The sequence below is a fragment of the Urocampus carinirostris genome, chromosome 3 (genome assembly GCF_059441175.1).
Source record: "Urocampus carinirostris isolate Australia breed hairy pipefish chromosome 3, RoL_Ucar_1.0, whole genome shotgun sequence".
Classification (NCBI taxonomy): domain Eukaryota; kingdom Metazoa; phylum Chordata; class Actinopteri; order Syngnathiformes; family Syngnathidae; genus Urocampus; species Urocampus carinirostris.
The window spans coordinates 51,938,116-51,948,151 of NC_142351.1; the positions used below are offsets into that span (position 1 = coordinate 51,938,116).

The following is a 10,036-nucleotide window of genomic DNA, read 5'->3' on the forward strand; positions in this document are numbered from 1 at the left end:
CGCTCCAGGCAGTTCCTCTCAAACTGATCTGATGGAGCCGCGTCATTGTTGATGCCATTAGCGTCATTTTGCCATGCTAGCTGTGAAGCAACCTTTGTTTATTTGGCTTAACACTACGCTACCCTGGCATCACCATTCATTAGCCTAAATAAAGAAAAATTGGCAAACCGTTGCTAGAGTTGCGATCCAGCAACATCACTAAGGTTATAAGTATGACAAAAAAAAAACTTTATCAGTGTACTGATTGGCGGAAGACTTGGTGAAACCTCATTGTTAAGATTACAAATAAAACACAATTGGCTTGGTTGTGAGAAACATTTTCATCAACAACAATCCATCTTGGACATGTGTCTCCTGTATATTTTCATAATGCATTGACTGCATTAAGAAAAACGTGTCATTAAATTTGAATAATTAAATTCCCTTTTTCAACAGATCCCAACTTACCAAGCTGCTCATTTACCTGCTCGAGACAGTGCAACAGTCATGCCCAATGCCAGAGTGGCTAATCGGGAAGAACAGGATATTTCCCGAAGGGCTGGCTCATGTCAATGTGTTGCGCTGGCTGAACGAGAAAAATAGTTTGAACATGTATCTGTCACTTACACTATGTAACCTTACTCCTGCATTAATTCTCTAGTCAACTATTATGCCACATTCAGCGCAACTCCTATGTAGCAGATGAATTTAGATTTACCGTATCGGGGTATTCCCCTCTCCCAAATTTTATTTCGGTTTGTCCCACTACCATTCTTCTTTTCTGTAGTGGTAAAATGAACAGCATGAATGATATGAGTCGGGTATGATGGGGAGCATTTGCTAGGTGGAGACGTAAAAGACAGGAAAATAGAGAGAAACTGGTTAAACTAAGGACTTATTAATTTCCCTCTTGCATTTTTTGCGTGTCGTCTGTGCGTCATCAGTTGTGTGCTGTGCTGCATGTATGCAGAATTTAGTAGTTACTCAAATAAGGTCGTAGTGATGGGAATTCTGTCTCTTTTTCGAGAAGCAGCTCTTTCAGCTCCCAAAGCTCCTTCAGTTAGTTGCTTTTATCCATATATTAAAAATTATTATGCAACATTGTGCACAAAATTGGTTTTGGAAGACAAAGCTAAAATAAAGACAATTAAAAAGAAAAAAGGCAAAAATAGAGGGAAAACAAAAGAAAGAAAAATGTAGTTCCTCACAAATGCCTGTCATGTCATTGGGCTGGCATATAAGTTCCCGTTGACCCTTTCATGTACTCAGGTTGCATGTTAACAGAGCTTCTCTGCTTTAAAATGAGGGGAAAAAACTAGTGAGGACCCATGCTGCTGTACACTGAAAAGGAATTTCTCATGACTATAGACAATATCATTGTCATCAACACGTTTCAGAAACTGGTGCTTTGCTTCGGAGCATGTGGCTGTTTTAAGTAGCCTACTTAAAATGTGTGTAGTGAAGTGTTATGAGTTTAGCGTTAAGCCTAAAAATCTTTTGGGAAGGCAAATGCAATATTCATTTCAAATGACTTATACTGTACACAGGTAAATAGGTTTTCATCCAAATCATCCATTCTCTACTCTCTAACATTCATCTCTGGTACTGTGAATAAAATTATTTTGATAATGAGATAAAATCCAATGCCGGTTACGCACGGATAAATACAGCTCTCCTGCTCGCGCGTACTATGCTGATTTAAATTTCAACGCACCAGCTCAAACGCCTCATTCACTCTGGGAAATCTTACAATACGCCCCTTTCCACTTCAAAATATTTTCTCCACGGATCTATACAATTCACATAGATTTTTGGTTTGAACAAATTTATTGACACTAAAAACAGAAAACAATCATGACAATCTCAACAGCAATAAAGCACATTCACAATATTATATTCCAATATTACGTTTTTAACAGCAAACACAAAGTGAGGTTTGAACAAACCTTCTCGAAAATCAAACATATTCACAATTTCATTATATAACATCTTTGTTAGTGTCAATAGATCCGTCCAGGCCAAAGTCGATTGTCCTCGGTCTGAACAAATCCACCGACACCAACAGCAGCAAAACACAGCCATCAAGCATATTCACAATTTTTTTATATCTGACAATATGACGTGACGATATGACGTTTTAACATTTTTCCCACAATTCACATAGATCGCCCGTTTAAATTCCTCTCTATGGTGAGAGATTCGAATCCCTGGAAATAGTATTTGCTCAGAATTTTACTTTGGCGGTACCGTCTGTGTCACCAATGCCAGTTGTTGTCAATAAAGTTGGGAGGAGTCAATCGCTATTCACGTCATCGACAATGACGAAAAGTGACGCCTCTGTAGAAGACACGATCTTTGAGCGCGTTCTACGTCAAGGCCGTCTGCGAACCAACATGGCGAACATCCGGTGTGTCAAGGTGAGAAATGAAAGAACAACAGAATAGACAGCTTTGTCGTGCTCGCCCGTCAAAGTCTCCGCATTCGCGAGTGCTCGTCGCCTGACTTTAGCGTGGCAATTTTGACAGGAGCAGCGACTATGTTACCACTAGCTATCTCCATACAACCTAAAGTTCTGAGGGTGCGCTCAAACTATGTCAAATGGATCCCGTCCTGGATACACGTGTTTGCCAAAAAGCCTACAGAAAGCATAAAGCCGGGGCGCCTGATGGATATGACAAATCTGAAAACTAATTTCGAAACGTTGGCGTTCTGTCGCGTATCTGTTAGTTTCTTCTCGATCTCTCACGAACACATAAAGTCGGCTAACATAAGAGCCGCGTTTAGAATCGCTTTCAGCCCCACTTCGCAGCATCCGAAAGAGGCCGGTGTATGCTCTTATTTTGGAGTTTTCAAAAACAAGGCCTGGCTGTTTAAACAGGTTCAATGCGTGATTATTTTGTGCATGTGTGGATAAGCTGCTGTCGTGCAAATGGTTACTATGGTTCCGACGACGAGGAGCTAATATGTTTTGATCGTTCTGATTTTGAAGGGACAGTGTGTAACAGACAATAAACGCCACGTGTTGTGGCTTGCACCAGAAAACGAGTGCAACAAAGTACAAGTAAGAATCCAAACTTTGGAGACTCAGAAGTGAACAAATCGCATAATTTTTCTCCTTGTTGTTAGCCAAGCCTTTTGCAAGCTAGACCACTACGAATTTAGATGATGTGGGTTAAGGCATTCAATTTGATCTCATCAAACAATTTTACTTACGGTACCACGTTGTACCACATTCTGTGTGCTGAAGTATTTTCCATAATGCTGCAATACAATGGTGTATAACATGGAACCGTGAGTAAAAAGTGTGATGAGATATAATTGAATGTCTTTTCCTTAGTCATATACAACCTTGGTGGTCTAGTGGTTAGGATTCGACACTCTCATCACTGTGATCCGGGATCAATTCACGTTGCATCCAATGCTGAGCAAATGTGGTCTCTCGTCTGATCAATCAATGCTCAATTATGGTCATTTACTACCTTACAAACTCTGAGTTTCTATTGGAGGAAAAAACAATGCGTTTACACACTAATAAATATGGTAAAAGCAAAAAACAAAGCAATTTATATCTTGCTGTGCAGTCTGTATCAAACGACCCACGGGCCACACATGAGTAGTTTCTGATGACTGGGCTAGTAGACACTCAAAATAAGGATAGAAGACATCCATTAATTTTTAACTTTCATGGAGAACAGGAGAGGACTGTACCACAATACCTCTCGAGGCACATTCTGATCTTTTCTAAAGGTCCTTCCCCAAGATCTTTCTTTTGGTTAAATTTCCTAGGTTAAAAAAAGCAGTTAAGTCCTAAGGGGTGCGGAAATCGAAGAACAGCAATCTGATTAGCTAATAATGACAGTTACGTAGACGGCACATGACTGAAAAATAACAAACTACTGTGTGTAGTAACAGTCAAAAAAACAAACCTCCTTGGCATCTTTGGCAAACATTTTAGCAGGTGCCCGGTAGTAAAAACAGAATTGAAAACAAAACCAAACAACCATTAAAATATGTATTTACCATTCTTCCCATTTTTTAGTCACAGAATCAAATGCATATTAAGCAGATTTTTATTGTCACCATAGTTGAAAAATAACAATATGCTACTACCTAAATACCTTGACGCCACTTTTACCAGCTTACACTCCTTCCAACAGGGAATGGTGGGCCTGGTGACGGGCGGCGCTTCGGGTCTAGGCCGGGCCACCGTGGAGCGTCTGGTGCAGAGCGGTGCGTCTGCCGTCATCGTGGACCTGCCGTCCTCGCCTGGAGCCGCACTAGCGGAAGGACTGGGAGAGCGATGTGCCTTTGCACCGGCCGACGTAAGTACGCGAGTAGCCGGAAAGGCCTTTTCTTTTCATTGCTTTTAAAAGCACAGCATAACCTTGAATGACAGCACTCGACTTAAATGAGAAGACAGCAGACCACCTTGATAGAAGCAATACTTAAGTGCAAGCTTCAACTTGATCCCTAGTCATTGCATTTGTGTTTTTTAATTTTGTTTCTTGTATGTGCTTTCAATCTGCTGAAATTTCTACTTTACAGAAGATGCATGATGTAATCCGAGGATGAACCTTTTCTCTGTATTTGCCCATATTGCCAGATTTTTACTTTTTATTGAACATTGCATCATTCCAAACAAAAAGTTTCCTTTTTTTTCAGCATTGCAAACTGCTCCTCGGGTCACAGCTGCTTTAAAAGCAATTCCATCCCTGTTTTTTCCGCGAGAACGCTGTTGTTGTGGGCGCACATGACGTGTCCCACGTGTGTCCGACAGGTGACGTCAGAGACTGACGTGCGCTCCGCCGTTGACTTGGCAAGAGACAAGTTTGGCAAATTGGACCTCGCCGTCAACTGCGCCGGCATTGCTGTGGCCTTCAAAACGTATAACTTTAAGAAAGACCTTCCTCACAGCCTAGAAGACTTCCAGCGCGTCATAAATGTAAGAGCTTTAACTGTCCTTTGGCAAACCTATAACTTTATGAACATTAAAGGTTAGATTTTTGTGACTTTCTCTCTTGTTGGGAAGCCTTCATTTTGGGGGGGAATTAGCGTTAACATTTGAAGATCTCTTCATGCCCCAATTTTAAGATGCTGACAATAAAAACAAATCTGTTCGATGTATTCAAGCACCCAAAAATATAGTTGACTTTTTTAATGTAAACAAGCATGTTCCAAAAGTTATGGGAATGTATTTTTCCCACCTGATAAATTAAAAGCTACGGTAATTCAAATGGAATTGGTCCAAAAGGATAAAGAATAGGGTGGGCTTTATATGGTCCCGATTTACTTCTGGCTTGACTCTGATTGTATGTAATGCCAACATTAATACGATATTTGAATGAATGAATTAATTGTATTTTTTGACATGCGTAAAAACAAATTAGAAAGAATATATATTTAACACTAACATTTTTGATCTACAGATACATTGTCTTGTTTAATAAAGTCGTAACATGAACCCAAAAAAAAATCAAAACGAAAAAAAAAAAATTCACAGCACAACCTCTAAATTCCTTACATTTTCTCAATGGTAATGTAGGCACCGTTTATTTATTTTTTTTGTGAACAAGTTTTTCTCAAATCCCAATAAGGAAGTACTTCTTTTTTTTTTGCATCATCAAGTGTATTGCACAGTTTAACTCCCTGAACTAAAACATGTTTTATTTCTATTTGTATTTAATATATTTTATATTTGTCTTCGCTTTACTTGTTTCAAACACAGATAAACACCTAAATGTTCCTCTTAAAATTGTGAATACTATAAGGTGGGCTGTTGATTACACAAAACCGTATTGTTTTCAAAAAGTATGATGTCCATAGATTTCAAAATAATTCATCCTATAAATGATTCTCTGTATCCAACTCTATTGTATAATGTATTATCTGTAATTTGTTAGTCTGAAGCACAGTAGCGATCAACCGCTACAGGCCCATTTCTTTGCTTTTTACCGTTAACCATCGTCACTAACATGTAACGCATGGGAAATAAACAGGCAGTACGAACATTGCTGGAGCGCCAGCTAGCTACAATGCTGACCCCTTTCCGGTCCACACACACCTGTTATCTCTTTTTCTTTTTGGTATGCATGTTGATATGTTTATTAGAAAAAAACAGTTGCATCTTCATCAGGCATAATGTGTTTGTGGCGCATTTTGACTCTGCCGCGCAGGTGAACATCGCGGGAACCTTCAACGTGATCCGTCTGGCTGTTGGGGCCATGGCCAAAAATGAGCCCGACGCAGATGGCCACAGGGGCTGCATTGTAAACACTGCCAGTGTGGCGGCCTATGATGGACAGGTGAGGGGAGCCATCAATTGGGACTTGTGTGGGGGGGTGGGTGCTTCCTGTGAATTACATTTTTCTTTTGTAACACGTTGTCAAATTTGACTGATCAAGATTGACTTCCAAAGCTTCAATGATGTTCTACACTCGTCATGGTTCTTAATCTGGAGGGGGGAAAACATGTTCCTCTTTACACCAAATTGAATGATGGGTTTCAATCAAACCTCCTGACAACAATTGTGGGAATGTTAGGGAGCTTGTATGTATGTTTGACTTGTGCTGTCTGCACAGACTTGAGGCTATGTTTGCATGCAGGTGGGCCAGGCGGCGTATTCAGCCTCCAAAGGCGGCATCGTTGGGATGACGCTCCCCATCGCCAGGGATTTGGCTCCCATTGGTATTAGGGTAGTCACCATAGCACCGGGTAAGTAGGTAAACAGCCTTTCTGCATTTAAATGGTTAACCATTTTTGGAGGGAGGGCCGGGTAGTCGAGGTTTCTAATATTGGTCTGGGTTTGAAGAAATTCAGGGAGGGATGGGCCACCATTTTTGGAAAATATAGTAAAAGTTGCACAAATAACTACAGTTCTATGAGTCCCAGATGATAACTGTCTGAGGCAGTGCAACAAGCACTAGAATGTATAAGATCCAGTTCAGGTTCTTTTCCTTTGTAATTTTTTCGCGTAACCAGAAGCTCTGGCGGTTGTCTGAGACTCGAAGAATCATAATAACAAGCAAAACTATTGTTCTATTTCATCCCTCCCGACGGTGAAATGGCGGTTCTTCAAGTACTGAATGACTAATATCAGCATTTCAAGCAGAAATTGCAGCCACAACCTCAGGATAGACTAAACCCTGCTCTAATTGAGGAGGGACTGCAGGACATGCTATGAAAAACGTTCACTTTTAAAATTGATGCATTTAAGACAGTGCGCCTTCAGGATGTCGGGGGCACAGAAAGGTAATCGCAGTCGACACAGCAAAGGGAAGGGATCCATCACAAAAAAGGTAAGAGGACCTAATCGCAATAAGCCTTGGGAAGTGGGCTGAGTTACGGCCTGTACAGCAGATGCTCAACCCACCAATAAGGGCAGAAAAAAATTTGTGATAAAAATTCGAGGGAAGGGTACACGGACGCTACTTTAAAGGACACTGACTCTTCCCTGGTTCCCAATGTTCCTTAACAAACCTGGCCAAAGAAAAGACAGACAACTGCGAAACTCAATGCCATAAGCTGAGAGGGAGAACACCAAAGAGGTCCACAAGGAACAACTAAAAGTAAAGGGCCAAAAGGAAACCGCCGCTTACCAACCATAAATTGAACAATTGGCGGGCAGCCAAAACGGGGCAAACTGGCAAAAAAAAACAAGGCTCACAGCAACCTCAATCATAAAGCAAGGCTAACTGGCCAGAAACGCACGATGAACCGCGAGGCTAACCGAGAATAAACACAAAAACACACTAACTAAAAGCTACAACTGTCTACTCGAAGGAGGATAAGTCAAACCAAAAAACATACGGTGTAGCCAACAGTTAAAGAGCAGTTTTTGGAGGGGGAAATTCCAAACTCTGACCATCAGTCACAAGGCTCCCAGCAAGATTGCTAGCAAATATCAGCCAAACAAAGACAGCTGTTGTGTGAAAGGGCCAGAAAAAATTGGAACCTAAGGTGACACCAAAATGTATACACAGTGGTCACAGATGAGTATTTTGGTATGCATATACTGAACTGCGCATGTGTGATGGGAACATTCAGTGCTTGAAGCAGTGCCTCTGAGGGTCAGAAGAGACAAAATAAAAGCTAATTATCCCAAAAAAGAAGAGATATTTGAACTGAGCGATTTAGGGCATGATTAGTGTTTGAAGGCCATTGTAAATATTGGGCAAGGTGTTGGTGGCCAAGACTATTCTAACAGTGCAACTTTTGTGTGGGGGTCAGGTCTGTTCTCAACTCCCCTACTTGCGGGTCTTCCGGAGAAGGTGCGCTCCTTCCTGGCTCGGCAGGTGCCCTTCCCCTCGCGTCTGGGCGATCCGGCCGAGTTCGCCCACCTTGTCACAGCCTTGGCCGAAAACCCCATGATCAATGGCGAGGTAATCCGGCTGGACGGAGCCATTCGTATGCAGCCATGAGCAACCCTGTGTCCTCTGCGACCAGGAGCAGGGACCTTGCCACGAAAAGAGCAATTGTTTGCTGTGCCGCAATGTTCGCCTACAAACTTTGTAAATAAAGCAAGATGGATTTGAAGTCCTGGCTGGATGCTTTTTCAATCAGGATGCAACCCATAAAAAGCTGCAACTTTCATGAATTTAGAGCATTTACAATTTTTCTGCGAGTTACTCAAATATATCAAGTATTTGGTTTACCAGTGCTGATGACCTGCATTCAGAGTACTTGGTCCATATGTCTACATGGTGGCACTGTGTCAAAGAAGTCTCGCAAGAAGCAGCACTGCTTTGGCCCTCCTGCTTGCTATGAGACATTAAAAAAAGATAACATGAACAAATAAAAAATGCAAGAGCCACAGGCACACACTTGTTTGTATCCAAATGTTTAAATTGCTTTAAAGTGGGTCAAAGCTAGCACTCCTTTTAAACAGCAATGTTTAACCGACCCTTTTTCCCAACATTATGGTATGTACTCGAGAAAGATTTGAACACTAAATTATTTGACCACTAGATGTCGCGGTATTGTGTAGCGCAACGGCAAATGAGTGCTACAAAGCACAAAGAATGGTCTGAAATTTAGACTCTAAATGGTCTGCATTCATATAGTCCTTGTCAAGTCACTGAAGACCCCCCAAATGACTTTACAACGTGCTTCACACCCATTCACACACACTTACCAATTGCAGCGTCAGACAACTATCGGGGGCACTAGGGATTCAGGCCACTTCGACAAAGCAACAGATTTTTACTTTTTATTGAACATTGCATCATTCCAAACAAAATCGGCATGAAACAGCCAAACAACAATACAGTACAACAATTGTTTGTAATAGTCTGTGGTCTGTGCAGCTCTTACTTTGTATACTTTATTTACTTTTTATACTTCGTATATACAAATAAACATGACTTACAAAGCCAACAAGTCTCAAGGGAACAGACAGAAGAAAATAAATAAAAATAGAATAATAATGATGTTTAATTCAATACAAAAGTGAGATTCTTAAGTACATTATATATGATTTGGACATTGGGAATGCTTGATTCAACCATAAAAAAACAAATTTCCTAAAACAGATTTTCTGGCAAAATTACGATAGATTGGTTGATGTTTTTGTCTTTTTTTCTTGTAGACCTAAAGAATACTATTCATGGAATAAGAATCATTGCATTTTTGGCGTTCCTGTTCAGTATGGTAAGTCAAAATATCCTATGATCTCTGGATAAAGCGCTAAAAAAAAGTGGAGATGACAAGTCTAAGCCAGAAATGAACATGAGATAAACATAGTGAGTGTTTTAATATCAATGTTGCAAAACAGGCATACATTATCTTTGATTTCAAATCGTGATTTTTTTAAATGTTTTGATGGTTGAATGTTATTCATAATGTAAAAGTGTTTCTTTAACTTTGGGGGCTAAAGGTAATTTTGAATACATAGTTCTAAATCTATTTAACACCGTGTCATCAAATTTATAATGACTCTCATTTTTGTTTTGTGTAAGAAATTGAAGTATGGGGGGTTTCTTTGTTATTTCAATGATTGATTGATTGATTAATTGATTGATTGGATCCCTTAACCACAAGGGCAACATCCCCTGAGTTGTGT

At 40.4% G+C, this 10,036-nt stretch overlaps 1 protein-coding gene across 1 annotated transcript; it reads left to right on the forward strand.

The window, feature by feature from the left end:
- Positions 1–2,228: 2,228 nt before the first annotated feature.
- hsd17b10 (hydroxysteroid (17-beta) dehydrogenase 10) lies at positions 2,229–8,511 on the forward strand. The gene is made up of 6 exons (XM_088332335.1): positions 2,229–2,396; positions 4,137–4,301; positions 4,757–4,921; positions 6,153–6,281; positions 6,582–6,690; positions 8,206–8,511. Exons 1-6 carry the CDS (start codon positions 2,241–2,243, stop codon positions 8,394–8,396), a joined length of 915 nt encoding a protein of 304 aa, XP_088188461.1. The 5' UTR covers positions 2,229–2,240; the 3' UTR covers positions 8,397–8,511.
- Positions 8,512–10,036: the final 1,525 nt, after the last annotated feature.

Excerpts from the sequence above, each read along its gene's own strand:
- hsd17b10 (XM_088332335.1), top strand. The coding sequence starts at position 2,241 with ATGCCAGTTGTTGTCAATAAAGTTGGGAGGAGTCAATCGCTATTCACG. Across the intron at positions 4,922-6,152 it reads ACTTCCAGCGCGTCATAAAT|GTGAACATCGCGGGAACCTT; the intron begins GTAAGAGCTTTA and ends TCTGCCGCGCAG. Across the intron at positions 6,282-6,581 it reads TGGCGGCCTATGATGGACAG|GTGGGCCAGGCGGCGTATTC; the intron begins GTGAGGGGAGCC and ends GTTTGCATGCAG.